We start from the raw sequence: 18,062 nt of genomic DNA on the forward strand, positions 1-18,062 counted from the left end.
TGCCCCCACTCAGCCACCCCCTATCCCTATGTAGCCCCGCACCTCCTCCCCCGTCCCAGTGTGACCCTGCACCTCCACTCCTATTCAGATCCTGCCCCAGTTTGTCCTTCCCCACTAGCCCTTATGAAACCTCTGTCTGACACCCCCCCAGCAGCCCCATGCTATCCGTCTCTTCCCTAGCTGGTCAGGAGCTGCTGCTCTGTTCTATCGCCACAGCGCCCTCTGGTGGGCAAAAGGCGGAACTGCAGCAACTTTCTGGCAGAAGCTTTTTTCCTGTGCAAAAAATTTAAGATATGCACTCCTCATTAATTATGCAGGCACACAGTGGCACAGAATTCCCTTGGGAGTAAGAGTTTTACATTGTTTTGGTTTTGAGTGCAGTTATGAAAAAAATAATTCTACATTTGTAAGTTGAACTTTTAAAATAGAGATTGCATTATAGTACTTGTATGAGGTGAACTGAAAAATAGCATTTATTTTGTTTTTTTTTCCAGTGCAAATATTTGTAATAAAAAATAATATAAAGTGAGCACCATACACTTTGTATTCTGTGTTGTAATTGAAATCAACATACCTGAAAATGCAAAAAAAATCTAAAAATATTTATAATAAATTTAAATTGATATTCTGTTGTTGTTTCACAGTGCAGTTAAAACTGTGATTAGTCATGACAATTTTTTAACCAAGTTAATTTGTTTTGCATTAATTGCTTGCGTTAACTGTGATTAATTGACAGCCCTAATCTAGGAACAAAGACTGTAGACTGTCCCTACAGAATGGGGGATCATATCCTAAAAAACAGTAACTCTGAAAAGGATTTAGGAGTCATAGTGAGAAAGCAACTCATTTTGAGCATGATCTGAACATGAGTTCCCAGTGCAGCGCTGTAGCAAAAAAGGTTTAGTGTGAGCCTTGGATGTATAAACAGCGGAGTAGGGAGATTATTTCCCGCTATATATTGGTGAGACTGATGATAGACTACTGTACATAGTTCTCATGTCCACATTTTGAAATTTATGTTGAAAAATTGGAGAGGATGCAGAAATGAGCCACGAAAACTATTTGAGGGCTGGGATAAATGCCTTACAGCGAGAGAGTTGAGCTTAATCTATTTAGTTTATCAAAAAAGGAGATTGAGCGGTGATTTGATTACAGTGTGGGGAGAAAATACTGGTTACTAATGTGGTCTGAAATCTAACAGAGAAAGGTATAACAAAAGCCAATGGCTGCAAATTGAAGCCAAGCAAATTCTAATTAGAAATCAGGCATTCATTTTCAACAGTGAGTTTGATTAACCATTGAACCAAACTACCAAGGAAATAGTGTGTTCTCCTGTTCCTTTTTGGAAGATATTCTTTAGCCAAACACTAGTTATTGAGCTCAATACAGAAGTAACTGGGTAAAAATCTGTGGCCTGTGAGATATAGGAGGTCAGATTAGATGATCTAATGGTCCTTTCTGGCCTTAAAAATCTATGAATGATTAAAATTGATCATTTAAATTGCCTTGATTTTGATCAGATCACCCTGAACTGTCCTGGTGCAGTTAATATGAACATGCAATCATTGCATTGCACATTCAAATAAAAAATCCACACTCTTTGAAGCTGTGTGAACCAGAGTTCATGCTACTTTTTTAAAAAATATGGCATTAGAAATGCATGGTCAAAAAGATCCAGCGGGGAAGCTGCCAAACCACCTTGATCTCTTCCCATGCTGCCTGAAAGGTTGGAGAGTGGCTTACAAGCACTATATCAGAGGTTCCCAAACTTTTCTTATTGGGTACCCCTTTGCAGATCTTCAGCTGCTTACGTACCCCTACCCTTCTCATCACTGATACATAGTGTGTTGTTCTTAACACTACCTGTCTTTAGCCATCAGTCCACATTTCACTGTTTATGTACAGACAAAGTTATAGTAAGACGTATACAACTGAAAAAACCCCTTGACTAAATTCTGAGCTCAGTTAGATTGGACAGTTACTGGGCAACTGAACCCGTGCTACGCGGTGATTGGAGGTGAGGGCTCTGTATGTCAATGTCTCTGTGTATCTGTGGTCTTACTGGTACATATTTAAGTAAATTAGCTGCTGTATTTTATATAACAAATTCCCACAGAGTTCTAAAGCTTTGTCTGAGTAGCCTATTATGAAAATGCAATAAATAAAATAATTAATAAGCAAATCCACCATTACACAATTTCTACCACGTATCCCTGAGAGATATCTCGCGTACCACTGTTTGGGAACCTCTGCTCTATATCTTATCTGTCCTATTCCACATCCCACACACACTCAGTTAAAATGTGGATTCTAATCTTACATTTAAAAAGAAAAGTATGAAATAAGATAAAAGCAGGGATGGGCTGAAATGCAAGGAATATATATAATGAGACATGTTTCTCAGTTTTTCAATGCATGTACTTTCAGATGGAATTAAACGCACGGCTAAAAAGGAAAACATCTACTTAATATTCAGTATATAGTGTTTGATATGGATTTTATATCAAATTATGAACATAATTTGCCATGTTTACGAAAGTATTTTATCATTGAGGGTTACATATCTGCTGTGTTTGAAGGCAGCTGCTGGGAGGATAGACGGTGTTGGGGTGTAGTCCCTGGATGCTGTTCTCATGCCCTTTTTTTTCGTTTTGTGTGGTTTTTTTGTTGGTATCAGGCATTTACTAGCAGATCTGTGGTACACTTGAAACTTCCCTTCCTTTGCCTCTCTATGGCTGATGGAAGAGTGTATCCCTTTCTCTCCATCCCAAACCCAGTACAGAAGAAACATGAGGGGAAGGGGCATCTGCTACATTACTCCCTTTCAGCCTCCTAACATGCAGATTTTTGTGGATCTGTACTTTAACATTTGAATGGTGCATACAGCAGTGAGGTCCTGGTCCATGACTGGATTCCTTGGGGCCATCCCCACTGCAAATAAATAATTCCACCAGCCTTTGTGCGGAGGGAGAAATAGTTCTCATCTGCAAATCGCTTCAGTTTCTGGGTATTGCTTATTATGTTCTCAAACAGCAGCAGCAGAATGAAATTGACATGACTTAAAATTTCACTGCCATGCGCACACAGATCCAAATAAAAACAGATAATTGGTGTCTTGTTAACTTCACTCTGTTGCTGATAGTAACAGAGGCACTGGTGCTGTCTGAAGATTTGAGAATACGTCACTTCATTGTTTCATATTTGGAAGGTTATCTTTGCAGCCATAATGACTTGGCACTTCGATTTTTTTTTAAAATGAAAGCTTTAATTTTTCAGGCATTAGTGGTCTAATCCCCACCAATCACTGGGGCGTAGATGAGTGGACTTTTCAAGACATATGTTTGGCAACTTATTCTTCTCTGGGGGGAAAAAAGAATCTCTGCACATATATGCAGTGTTACACTTAGTAGAAGTTTGCTAGAAAAATATTAAAAAGCACTGACTGACCATGAGGTTTCTTGGCTCCATTCATATTTCTTATCAACTACATGTGTGTTGAAACACCAGAGAAGAAGTGATTTTCATCTGTTCATATAAATGGGTGTGATTTTTCCAGGAGTGTTGAAATATGCAAGAAATTAATCCTTTTAGCGGCCTAGTGCCATACAACATATGCCTAACAAGTGCTAATTTGGCCTTCTGCACATAAACTTTTTAAATATGATATGTAATTTAAAATAAGTTGTAGGAATTGCCATAGTGGATCAATGGTCAACACCAGATAACTTCAGAGGAATATGTAAGAACCGTGAAGTAGGCAGATGTGGGATAATCTACGCCAGACGTGAGGTTTCATGGTTAAGCCCTGAAGCATATGCCTTCCAAAAATTTTATTCCTGTTAACTATAACTTTGGGTATTCTTGTTTTCCATATAAATGTCTAATCCTGTTTTGAATATTTCTAAATTCTTGGTATCAATGACTTCCTGTGGAGGTGAGTTCTTCAGTCTAATTACGCATTGTGTGAATTCTTTGAATTAGTTTGAATTTGAAACTGTTATTTCTCCTCTTCAAGGCTACCACTCAAACTCTGTCCATTGTCATACGTCCCAACAAATGCATAAAAGAGTGTAAGGGCTGGGGCATGAGTATCCTGGCCTAGGGTTTAGTGTCAGGTGGGGGCTGAGGTTCCAGGAGCCAATTACCAGGAATCCAGCTGGGTTGATGGGGGGGTTCCCATTATTCTACTCCTCCTTCATGTTCCATTTTTAGTCCTACAAGTGAACGTGCTCATTGCTTTCCTGTGCTGCTTTCTCAAGAAACACCTAAACTGAAATTGATCCGATTCTTGTCAGTTTTGTGGAAGCCACAAAAATTGAAAAGTTTTTCAGCATGACATCTAAAAAGCTTGAGTCAAAATGGATAGGCCAATATTTTCACAAGTAGCCTCCATTTAGTATTCTTTGTTTTGACATGGAAAAGCTATGGTTTTAATGACACGTAAATATCATTACATAGAAAAATAAGATTGTTAACTTATTTGCCTATTAAGTAAAATACAACATAGAATAGGTAACAATTTATCTGTTGTCAGTAAAGTCAAAGGCAGTTGACCAGAGTTATGGGCAGGGTGGATTTGATTTAAATTTAAATTGATTTAAATCACTAGTCAGGAAGACTTGATTCAGTCATGGATTTCTACATAAAAGTGCATTCTTATTGATTGTTATAATCTTAATACATATTCTTCACAACTCAGAGATAGTGGTATGTTTCATTTTTAGAAGGTACACACTATACATTTTTGAAGTGATTTATTTTGAAAACTTTTCAGATTAGTTTTACAGCTATATCAGAAAATGAATGATTGTTTGGTTATTTAATTTACCAGAGGTAATTGAAGCGGATATTTATGAAGTCATTGGGAGGTGAACTGTCTCCAATTCAACAGGTTAATCATTAATATTTGGAGGATTTTCTTGCCATTCTGTATTAGGAGGAGAACATCACCAGACAGACATTTAAATTGTTTTATTTAACTAAAACAACGTTATGTATTCTGGATATTTTTCTTCAACAGCAAACATATAATATTTTAACAAAACAAGCATATGAATTTTTGAATTTAATTAAACATTCAAGTTTTTTAAAATCAGGTTTGTTTTTGTTAAAATTGTTTTTAACTAAAATAGTTAAATGAAATATTAAAAACAAAAATTAAATCAACTGTGTCAGCCAGGTCAACGTGAGAAACTTAAAATATTGGCTTCTGCCGCTAACTCAGTCGTCTTCACCTTCATTTTCCTGTGTGTTCATAGTCTGGAAAAGAAAAACAAGCTTTCCTGCTTTTTCAGGTCCCAAACGATTTCTCAATTTGGGATGAATTGGTCCAAAGGAAGACAATATTCCTTCTACACCAGCAGAAGAAGCTACTGCTGTTAAAAGTGAGGTTATCACTTCACCAGTCTCTGAATCTAAGTGCTTAAGTGACTTCCACCAGTTCACTGGTGTGACTTTCTTTAAATTACAACATCATCAGCAAACATATGTTTCTTGAATGGTTGACCCTTAGCTCTGAAGTTTATTAGAGTTGGCATTATGGAGGGATGATTGCTGCATGTCCATGTCATTGCCAACTCCTCTTTTTCAGCAGTTAAGGTTTGACCCTGGTACCGAGTATTGAGAATATTTGCAAGAAAATGAGCTGGAGATAGTGCTTGTCACATTCAGTTTTTTAATGCTTGTAATTTAACTCTGTCATTGCATATTTCTCTTTTTAAGATCTCACTCAGTTCCTTCCAAATTTCAACAGCATCAGCAATAAAACAGCTATTTCCCTGCGTTTTGTTCAAGGCTACAGAAATAGGCTTCAGGGTACTCAGCATGTGTTCAACATTTCTCTTAAGCCCAGTGTTGAGAACTTTGGCTGTGACAATGCCATCTATTTTTTCACGATTTTGTTCACAAACTCTCATCAGATTAGGCCAGTTCTTGATATTGTGCTCAAAACAGTCCAGTACTGAGTTCCACTGCACAACTTGTGGGAGAGTTAGCTTGGTTCCTCCCACTTTTTTCAGAGCAGCTACTGCAAAGTGGTCATTACGGAAGTATTTTGCAATTTCAACAACATTAGCCCTTATTTCTGGAACACTGAAGTCTTCGGCTAGGAGGTGCATGAAATGAGCATTGCAACTGTATATTATTAGTTTGGGACTCTTTTCTAAATTTCTTCTCATCTTGGATACATTTGCAGTATTGTCTGTGACCAAGCTGTGTACTAGACATTTGAATTTTTATTCACAGTTTGTTATAGCTTTTTACTGCTACTTCCTGTAAGTATTCTGCTGTGTGTGCATTTCCTGATGTATCGATTGTTTCTGTAAGGAAGACATTCCCTTCTTCTGTTTTCTTACAAGTGCATACAACAGGATCATTGTGGACATTGCTTCACCCATCAAGACTCAGGTTAACAATTTCACCCTCTAGATCTTTTGCACACTGCTCGGTTTCTCTTTCGTACACTTTATCCAGTAATTTGCCTGCGACATCTTTTGCTCTGTTGGGTGGACTGTATCCTGGTCTTAATGACTGAACCATGTTAATGAAGTTTGGGTTCTCAATCATATGGAAAGGAGAGTTTGTTGCATAAACAGACCGGGCAATTTTTTCATCAGTTATCTCTTTTTGTAATCTGCTGGTTCTTATCACAAATGTATCTATGGTTGTTTCTGGATGATAGAAATTTTTTTTTCTTTTTGCAACAGGTGATATACTGTGGCTATATGACATACATGATGTGACTGAAACACTATCATTGGCAGGTTTCAGAGTGGTAGCCGTGTTAGAGTGTATCAGTAAAAAAAAAAAAAAAAAAAAAAGAGTAATTGTAGCACTTTAGAGACTAACAAATTTATTATGCCACAAGTACGCCTCGTTTTTTTATCATTGGCAGATAACTCTAGAAACGATAGAAAATGATGGTGACCTTGAAGGTGGATAGTCTTCAGAATCCTGTATGTTGAGGATAGATTCTCCTAAACAAAATAAGTCAATGCAGTCATTTTAATTATTGTTACCATACTGCTCATTTAGTATTACTCATTGCATTCACTGACACTCGGTACTACTTTAAAGGTGAAATTGTAAAAGGAAGATCTGCCTATTTCAGCTATTTATTTTTTATCACAACTGCATCTAAAATGATAGTATCATAGAGTAACAACTATATTTTTTGCTCAAACATGAGAATTCAAGAATGGTCCAGAAGGAAGACAGGCAGTCCTTAAGAAAGAAGTATGAAATAAAAAAGTTTACCAACCTGAAGATCCTGCATGTTCAGACATGTTCCTTTCATCATCTTCAATGCAGCTTCCTCCTGAGAAGGAACACTTCTCATGATGTTGTTTCATTCAGGCAACCCAGACCTTGCATTTCTTTGTTGCACTGTTTACATTTTGCACATATGCCTGTCTTACCCACAGGTAGAGGAACTTCATTAAAATATTCCCAAACTGGGTCTCTCTTAACGGCCTGCTGCCATTATAGGTTTTCGTTTCTAGTGAGAGAATAGTATGGTAGATCTCAAATCAGTGAAGGCTACACTCAGAAAGACCTCAAGACTTCTGGCATATGCCGCTCAAATAGTTTCACTGTTGTTTCTACTGCCTGCCCCTCCCTGCTCACATTTATCTCCAGACTTCTTTTCCTTTTCCAGATCTATTCTGCCCCCAACAATCTTCTGTTCATCAAACTTTTTTGAAACTTTGCACTTTTAGAGGGAGGTAAGGGTTTGATTCTGTGTACACAAATTTGCAGAGGGACAATAGGGTTGAGGTCTGTTATTTCTCACCTCTATATTTTATTTATTTATTTATAAACATTTTTGCTGTTAATAAGTATGTTATCTCTGGAGACACAAATCCACAGTTTGAGAACTTCAAAACTAAGCTTCTCTGATGGTATCTTCTAAACTGAGCACTGAATCGCATTGGGTAGCTAGAAAGATTAACCTAAATCTATACAGAAGCCCCTGGAACCCCATAAGATTGGGTCCTTAATCTGTGAACTGTTGGAACTCATTTACAAAACTTTCCTTAAACTTTACTTGAATATATTGTCTCATACTATAGAATTATAATTTATAATCCCTATTCCATTATGAGATACATTATAGCTCAAAGATATCTTAATTAAAACTATTTTTAGATCGGTTTTTCCTCAAAAAGCATTTTATTAAAAAAAATCTGATTTTAAATTTTAAAAAAATCCATTTTTTAAAAAAAAAAATCATTGATATTTTTATCCACCCTGGTTATGGGTATGTATTCAAGAGAGAGAAGTTGTAAAATGTATTGTTTCTAAGGAAAAGACTGATTCTCAGAGGTTATCAGAATAGAAGACATCCACAAGACTTGGAAGTAAAGCTATCTAATAACAATTTTTTTCTATTAAGATAATTATTTTTCCTTCTAATAATACTGTAGTTCAGTAGACTATAATTTGTTGGCAGCCAGATATTTGACATGAATGCATTTTAACCTTTTAGCCAAGGACAACTAAACTTTGACCAATGAAGTACCACACTGGAGACTTGCCAAGAGTCTTAGGACTGAACCTGCATCCAAGCAGGGCAGTTAGAGCAACATAACAGAGAACTGTGCTGTCTGAGTAGAACAGTTAGAGCAGCATTTCAAGTTGTGTGTTGATGGCATAATATCTCAGCGTGGCATAAATATAACTAAGATCACACATGCTGCCAACAACCATTTAGGAAGGCTGCTATGTAAGTTAGAACACCTCTGTAGTAAAGATTAAAGTGGCCGCTGGTTACATTATCCCTCGTTTATTTGAATAATACTGGGCTAATGACCGTTATGAAGTACTCCTAGTTGAATGGAATATAAAGCTTAGTTTTCAATTCACTTATAAAGAATAGAACAGAGCATATTAAAAAACAAACAATTGTTACCTTAATTAATCTTGGTAAAATTGTATCATGGGGCTGTGTGCATCCCTTGTGCTGAACTACACTGAGAGGAAAATAATTTTCTTGCTCCAGAAGACTTGCAATCTGTTAGACAGTACATTGGAGACATAATACACCAGTTGTCTAAATTATAGTCTGTTATCTAAACAAAGTGTGTTTTAATGTGCAGACTTAAACTTTATATAAATATTTAAGGAAAAATAGTTCAAAATACTTTTTCCTTATCTGGAAAGAATTGAGTTCAGGATTTGTGTTTTTTTGTGTGGAACAGCTGGTGTTAATAACGGCTAGAACAGCATAACAAATGCAGCTGCAGATACATTTGTTGACAATGCACCCAACTATCGCAAGAGAGACACAACTTTTGAATTTGGCTGTTGGCATGAGAGAAGCACCTTTCAGGTCACCTTTTCATTTCTCTGATGTTACATAATCTAAAACAGAAAATATTAACTGTATCAAACTTTGGGTGTAATTGTATGAATTTATGACTTTAGTGAATTGAGTGGGGGGTTACACCAGTAGGGTGGGATGGGCAGGAGTTGAGTGAGAACAGAAGGGGACAGGGAGAGGCATGAGGGAGACAGGGACACAAGGGTCTAACCACTAGAGAAGTTTCTTCCCTTTAGAACCTTGAGTTGAATCCAAGATTCTTGAGTCTCTAAATTCCTTTGCTGTCCAGTAAATAGCTATGAAACCTACCAGCAAAGTGTGTCTCTATTACTTTCTAGTGGTAGGGCCACATAGAGACTCTTCCTGTTATTACTCCTACTTTTTCTCCAGTAGCTCCAGGGGGAGAGGACTTTTCTTGGGTCTAAAGATTCCAGTCTTTCTGATGACCTCTGTGGGGGAATCGGTATGATTCCACATGATGGAATTTTTGTTTTTGAATTTTAAAGTTATTAAAGAAACTTAGGAAGTTATATCCAAAAGAAATAAGAAATGATCATGCAATTGAAGACCAAGATGCATATGTACAAAGGGAACAAATTAAGTTTGCACAGGCAACTTTGATGTAGCCATTTCCTGGCTTTTGAGTGCTAGACTTTGCAACCTTAACATTCTTTAAAATAGTTTTTTCATATAAAACATTGAGGCAGACTGACTAACTGTAAATAGATGTGTAAATTGAAAGAAGAGCTGACATATTGTAGATTGATTCTAGGTCACAGTTTAAGCCAGTTGTAAAGCATTCTGGTTTGGCACTCTATTTCTGGCTTGGCGCCGGATCTGCTAGTACAAGTATAAAAAACATCACAATATCTGACTAGCTTACATCTGGTAGCACAGAGAGTATGGGAGAAAGAAGAAAAGAAAATGAATGTAGAGACAATTAACTATGAATAGCTTGAGGCTTTCAGAGCAAGTAAATGGCTTTGGAGTATGGATGTCCAACTTGTTCAGGGGAGGGGGATGAATTATATTTTTAATTATGGTCCATCAGTCAGGACTACAAAATTAGGATTACATACTGACCTCAGTCCACAGCAAACCTCTGATGAGCCCTGTTTTGTTGGATCACTACTGACAATGTTCTAGTTATTAAAGTTACTATTGAATATAGTATCACTCAGTGAAGCATGATTCACTATATATGCAGTTACATGATTAAATTGCATAACTGCATGCTCAAATGAGGCATACAATTGCATGCCTAAATTATTTGAAATTTAACTATATGATATAAGGGGCTTTAACTGGATGCTTTACTCACTGCTGTGTGGCACGTCCTTCTGACTGCTCTGGGGATTAGCTCTTTCAGCCTGATGCCCCCTTCTTGTGGTTCCTTTCTTGCTCCTCAGGAGCTGTCTTGCCTCATCTTCATGGTTTAGCCCTCCAGCCAAGTCACAGTAGTCCTCCCCTTACAGTGTACTATCAGCATCTTCCTCACAGTCCCAGGTGGTCCTTAAATTGTCTGTCCTGGCTGGGCCACTCCCTCCATGGGTAGAATGCATGGTCCCAGACAGCCTCCAAGTTCTCTGCCCAGATCGTACCAATCACTGAGTGAGTGGCACAAAGTGAACCCGGGCCTGCCCTCTACTCAGGGTTCCGATCCAGGGCTCTGTACCCAGCAGCGAGGATCTGGACAACCACAAACCTTCCTGCCGCTCCCCTGGACTAGTTTCTACCTTGCCTATCCCAGGCTCACATTATCCATTCTTCTAGTCAAAGCCCTCTTTTTGGTTCCAAATCCCTTTCTCTCCCTCCTCCCAGAGAAAGTGACTTTCTGCTGCCGGCTCCCTCACTTTATAGATGAGCTGTCTGCTCCTGCACAGGTGAGCCTCCCTTGATAAGGTCTTTCCTTTCAGCCTAAATGTCTCCCTCTCCCCCCAACCCATCCCTTTGCAGCCTAATAGGTTAATTGGCCTATCTGGCCTATGTTAACCCCTTCAGGGTGAGTGTGGAATGCACACAGGCATAAATGTTCAACATTAACTTCCCACTGAGATTGGTGAAATCTTTCCTTTCTTCTTACAAAGCTCTTGCCTTTTTTTCCCCCAGTTGTACTCGCTAAATGAATACAAACCACCTATTTCTAAGGCTAAAATGACACAGATCACTAAGGCAGCAATCAAGGCTATAAAGGTAAGGAATTGACTGTTTTTTATTTCCCTTCAGTTACTGCTATTTTTACTTCTTAAATAACCTGATAAAATGCAGAATTTGCTAATAACTTCTTTTCGTTCTGTATGTCTTCTCCAAGATATGGGCAGGTATGATAAGTAATGGGGATTTTACAGGTTTAGCTGACAGTTTTGGCTTAAAATTTTTTGTTACTGGTGGTGATATGTGAGAAAGAAAGACCTTAGCTTGACTCTTAGGGCAGGTCTACACTACGGGGCTAAATCGACCTAAGTTATGCAACTCCAGCTATGAGAATAACTTAGCTGGAGTTGACATACCTTAGTTCAATTTACTGCGGTGTCTACACTGCGCTGGGTCGACTTACCTTATGCTTGTCGGTCCGGAGGAGTACCGGAGTTGATGGGGGAGTGATCGATGGTGGATTTAGTGGGTCTTCACTGGACCCGCTAATTTGATCCCTGGTGGATCAATCGCTGCAGTGTCGATCCATGGTAAGTGGAGACAAGCCCTTAGAGCCTAACATGAGTGTGCAGGTCTGTTAGTATATGAATAAGATTTTACATCCCTAAATGAAAAAACAATTAGAAAACAGCGTTGAAAAATGGAGGAAAAGACGCAGGTTATGCAGTTGAAAGAATGGAAAATAGGAGAAAAAAATATATGAGAGAGTATAAAAGCAAGGGAGACATTAAGCCTTGGCACCTAAATTTTTACTCTGAGTATTCTGAGGTGTTTTGGTGTCAGGGAAATTACTGGCACCTGAACTAGGGAGTTAGGCAATCAGAGGGAGGTAGTGGCATGACAGCAGGGGAATGGAACGAACAGGTGGAGATTGAGGAATAAGTAAGAGCGCTATGTTAAGTATGGTTTGCAGTGTACCAGAATTGCTGCAAAATTTGATCAAACAGCAGTTTGTGTGATGCACCACATAATAGCTGCTGAACTAAGTGGTTAGTAATAATAATACTTGAGGGACCTGGTGGGTTAGGTAGCATCTTTTTTTGGACCAACTTGTATTGGTGAGAGAGAGAAGCTTTCCAGCTTACACAGAGCTCTTCTTCAGGTCTGGGAAATATGTCTTTTCTCTGAGTGTATTTCCTACACCTGAAGAAGAGAACATAATTAATGCCACATGATATAATAAAAAGTAATGTTATAGTTAAAAAACAACAACACAACAATAGCAACCCCCTGTTGGTGTTTGTGTTATACCACATGGAAATCCATATTTTGTAATGGACTTAGAACTCTTTTATAACTCTAAGTATGAGCAGAGGGGGAATCTCTGTCACACACTGAGCATTACAGAGTTCTTGGTTGCTCCGGGCTGCAGAGCTGCCTGTGTACGAAAGTCAGGAGGCAGCCATAAATTAGAGAAGCTGCATCTTTGCCGCCCCCTCCTCCCCCCCCCCCCCCCCCCCCCCCCCCCCCCCCCCCCAGCGGTGCATTCTGGATTGCAACCCCTGGAGGTGTAACAGAGAAACTCACCATGTGTTTCCAAATTTGCAATGTGATTTGGATAGAAATGTTCACTGGTATAGGATGTTCCAACAAGTGCAATGAACTAGGGCAACTTTTTCTGAATAACTTATTTTGAAGAAAATGGAGACTTGATAAGATCCTCATTTACTCGTTTTCTCTTTTAGATTGGGAAATGCAAATTTTAAAGTGTTGGTAAAATATAGACCAATGGCATGATAATAGTATGTTGAATTATATGCAATAGGTCTAACTTTTCCTTTAGCTCCTTACAACAAAATAACAGTAGCTTTTCAGGAATTTTGCCTTTCTCCTATTTCTGTAGCAATAAACATTTACGGTAGAAATTAAAGTCAAGTTGACAGAACTGTACGTTCAAATAATATTGGAGGTCAGATATGTGTAAGCATTTTTGTTGGTTCCCTACTCTAAAAATATCTCTTATTTTTTAGTTCTACAAACACGTTGTACAGAGTGTTGAGAAATTCATTCAAAAGGTACGTAACTTGAGCGTATTGTATTAACATACAGATATAAACCAGGACTTAATATTCTACTATTTGAAATATAAATGAGAAGAGATTTTTTTGTCGTGTGTGAGTGTATATATACAGATAAATATTTTGCGTGCATATAAAATTATAAAATTCAGTGGAATATCAGTCATGCAAAAATTCTGCATAAATAAGATAGTTCTCTTGATTGGAAAATAAGTTGGTGGTATGTGTAAGATAAAATTGTTGCCTGAATGAGTACAGAGATAAGGTTATTAAAGTATTAACTGATCTAAAAAAGAATAGTATCTTCAGAATTGGGATTAATTTTGTTTGTGTGTTCATGTAGAGTTAAAGGGATGCTGTCAACTTGAAAATTAGTCAGTTTAAACAAAGAAGAGTTTCATGTATTACAGCTTCCCTTGATTTCCTGCTAATATTTTCCATAGATTATAAAGTTTAGAAGGGGACAACTGTCATCATCTAGTTTGGCTTGTATAACACAGGCCATTGAACTTCACTCAGTGATTCCTGCGTTGAACTCAGTAATTTATGTTTGAACTGGAGCTTTTAGAAAGACATACAATCTTGATTTAAAGATTCTGAGTACTGGAGAATTTACTACATCAGTTGGTAAATTTTTCCAATGGTTAATTACCCTACTGTTAAAAATTTTCATCTTAGTCCCAGGCTGAATTTTTCTGTGTTCAGGTTTCTGTTGTTGGAGCTTGTTATGCCTTTGTCTAAATCATGAGAACTTCATAATATAAGATATCTTCTGCCTGATAGATATGCATTGTGATCAAATTACCTCTTAACCTTCTCTAATAAGTATATTAAGCTCATAAAGTCTCTCATTATAAGGCATGTTTTCCAGAGCACAAGTCATTCTTGTGGACTATACTAAATTTAACAACGGTACTCTGTGTAGTATTAAAGCAGGGGGAGGCAACCTATGGCACGCTTGCCAAAGGTGACACGCGAGCTGATTTTCAGTGGCACTCCCACTGCCCGGGTCCTGACCACCAGTCCGGTGGGCTCTGCATTTTAATTTAATTTTAAATGAAGCTTCTTAAACATTTTAAAAACCTTATTTACTTTACGTACAACAATAGTTTAGTTATCTATTAAAGACTTATAGAAAGAGACCTTCTAAAAATGTTAAAATGTATTACTGGCACACGAAATCTTAAATTAGAGTGAATAAATGAAGACTCGGCATATTGCTTCTGAAAGGTTGCAGACCCCTGTATTAGAGCGTCATGTGTGGAGTTAGTGTGGTATAGCTATTGGGCTTTAAATTCAAAGTCCACCTCATACTGCATTCACGTCCTCATGTAGACACTCCCTTAGATGCATAAGACCTTACATTGGCTGTGTTAAAATGTAAACTGAACGTAATGAAAAAATAAACAAAGCAATCCATTTCTCTCCTTGTATCAGTGACATGTCCTTGTCATTCCTTACAACCCTACCTTATATGCCATTTGCAGACTTTATCAGTGCTGATTTAATATTTTCTTCCAGATCATTAACAGGTTATTGAATAACGTTGCACTGAGAACCACCACTGCCAGGATTCCAATTGAAATAACTCCCTTGATGATTCCCCATTAACAATTGCATTTTGAGCTCCATCTCTGGTTTTTATTTAATTTCGTATGTGCCGTATTGATTTTGCATAGTACTAAATTTTAAATCAGAATATTGTGCACTACTAAGTCATACATCTTATAGAAGTTTAAAGTATATCACATCAGCAGTTACCAGATGTGTAATCTTATCAACAAATTATATTAAATTAATTTGAGGAGACTTATTTTGATTAAAGTCGTCAGCCATTCCATTATTTTGCCTGAAATCCATGTCAGGCTAATTGTCCTGTATTTACCCAGGAGATTCAGTTTACCTTTATTTAAATACTGGCACAGCTTTGGCTTTCTTCCAGTTCTCTGACTCTTCTCTACTTTTCCAAGATTTAATAAAAATGTACTCAAATGTTCCAAAAGGTGCTCAGCCAACTCTTTTAAAATTCTTGGATACAAGTTACCCAGACCTGATAACTTAAAAAAAAATGTGTGTTTTTTTTTTTTAAATGGATGCTTTTTAGCATCCTCCTTAGTTACTGTTTGAAAAGAGACTCTCTTGTCATTGTATGACATGAATTATTATTAGTAGTAATTTATTTATGGCAGTAGCCGCTATATGCCAGGTACTTTCCAACTATAAGGGTGGTCTCTTCTCCAGGGAACTCAGAGTCTAATGCATGTAATAGATACACTGTCCAGCTTTATTTCAGATACATAAATATTTATTGAACACTTCTGCCTCTACTGCATCATTATTAAAAATTTTACAGTCTTCATCTAGTAATGGTCATATACCATTTCTAGGACTCCTTTTGTTCCTGATATATTTAAAAATTCCTTCTTATTGTCCTTAACCCTATTAGTCATAGGTATTTTTTGGATACCTTAGTTTCCTTTACTAATTGCTTGCATTTCTTAATTTCTAATTCACTGTTATGAGTTAAATTTGTTTTAGGGGTTTGCAGCAATAATTTCATTCAGTTAAAATGTTTACTTTCTTGTTCATTTATAAAAGAGGTGGAGTTGGTTTTAAACATGGTGTTGTTCAGTGTGGCTGTTAATATACGGATTAGAAACAGGACCAGAAGGCGAGAAGCAACAGAGACTGGGATTGAGTGTGGGCAACAGGAGTTAAGGCTTATTCTACTCAAATCCTGAACAACTGATATACAGCCTCGGACGGGTAAACATAATACACCAATGTGCACACATGTCAATTTCAAATCTGTAATTCTTATAAAGTAATTAATTAAAAAAAACTGATGAAAGTTTTCATAAACGTTATAGAGAAACCTCTCATAGCCATAGTTAACAGTGTGACACTAAATGTCACTTGATTACACACAGTATTATAAAACCACAAACAGAACTATGCATAGTATAATTTATGAAAGTGATACTAACCTTGTATCAAGTGCAGAAACATGTACTTATTGGTAAACGTAGTTGGAAGTTAAGGATGCCTGATGATAGTTCAGGATAAGGATGGAAATATGTGGGATCTAGGTAGTGGAAGAGAGGTAGTTGAGGTGAGAAGCGGGAATTAATGGATGTAGTGTACATTGGATGTTTGGATGACTTGTATCTTATTTCCTTTTTATGATTTGCATTGGTGATAGGTACACCTGTTTATTCACCTGAATGCTAAGCTAATGATATTTTAATGGGAATATTTTGAAATACACATGGTGCTTCTTTGAATGATAGCACATGTGCATTCCATGTCAGTTGTGCGCACACGCCCAGTGAACTGTTGCTGGAGAATTTTACCTCAGCGGTACCCATCAAGGCAGTGTATGTGTTCTCTGCAGCCTCATGCTGCTGTGCGATGGTGTATAGGGCAGAGCCTGCCCTTCGAACCTTTCTCTGTTTCTTCTTACCGCCCACAATGGTTGTTGGAACATTCTTCCTTGCTTCTGCAAGTTCTTCTTTGAATAGATGCAGATGTGTATTCCACTTAGGTGTGTGTGCACACCCAGCACACCGGAGCTGGAAATTTTGCCAAGCGCTGCACGTAGAGAGGCGGCACTCCCCCCTCGTGGCTGTGGCTCCTCTGCTGGCTATGTGAGGCAGCGCCACCCAAATCCCTCTCAGTTCCATCTTTTTGCCCATGGCTGGAGTCAGAGATCTGTGTGGTTGTCACCTCACAAATAGTCTTAGCCTAGTTCTTGTTGTATGTAGTTAGTAGTTAATGTTAGTTGTAGGGCTGTCAAGCTATTTAAAAAATTAATCGCGCAATTAATCGCACTGTTAAACAATACTAGAATACCATTTATTTAAATATTTTTGGATGTTTTCTACTTTTTCAAATATATTGATTTCAATTATAACAGAGTACAAAGTGTACAGTACTCACCGTATATTTATTTCTGATTACAAATATTTGCACTGTAAAAAACAATGAAATAGTATTTTTCAATTCACCTAATACATACTGTAGTGCAATTCTTTATTATGAAAGTTGAACTTACAAATGTAGAATTATGTACCAAAAAAAAACTGCATTCAAAAATAAAACAATGTAAAACTTTAGAGCCTACAAGTGCACTCAGTCCTACTTCTTGTTCAGATAGTTGCTCAGGCAAACAAGTTTGTTTACATTTGCAAGAGATAATGCTGCCTGCTTCTTGTTTACAGTGTCACCTGAAAGCGAGAACAGGCATATGCATGCCATTGTTGTAGCTGGGGTCGCAAGATATTTACGTGCGAGATGCGCTAAAGATTCATATGTCCCTTCATGCTTCAACCACCATTCCAGAGGACATGCGTCCATGCTGATGATGGATTCTGCTTGATAACAATCCAAAGTAGTGTGGTTCATGATGCATGTTCATTTTTGTCATCTGAGTCAGATGCCACCAACAGAAGTTGATTTTCTTTTTTGGTGGCTCGGGTTCTGTAGTTTCTGTGTCAGAGTGTTGCTCTTTTAAGACTTCTGAAAGCATTCTCCACACCCTGTCCCTCTCAGATTTTGGAGGGCACCTCAGA

General features: G+C 37.6%; 1 protein-coding gene across 1 annotated transcript in view; it reads left to right on the forward strand.

The window, feature by feature from the left end:
• SCAF8 (SR-related CTD associated factor 8) overlaps window positions 1-18,062 on the forward strand; it is an 83,203-nt gene that overhangs the window by 12,134 nt on the left and 53,007 nt on the right. Inside the window, 2 exon segments of the mRNA XM_037895030.2 lie at window positions 11,429-11,512; window positions 13,444-13,488. Of these exon segments, the coding sequence (XP_037750958.2) occupies window positions 11,429-11,512; window positions 13,444-13,488 (129 nt within the window).

This window comes from Chelonia mydas, chromosome 3 (assembly GCF_015237465.2).
Source record: "Chelonia mydas isolate rCheMyd1 chromosome 3, rCheMyd1.pri.v2, whole genome shotgun sequence".
NCBI classification, from domain to species: Eukaryota; Metazoa; Chordata; order Testudines; family Cheloniidae; genus Chelonia; species Chelonia mydas.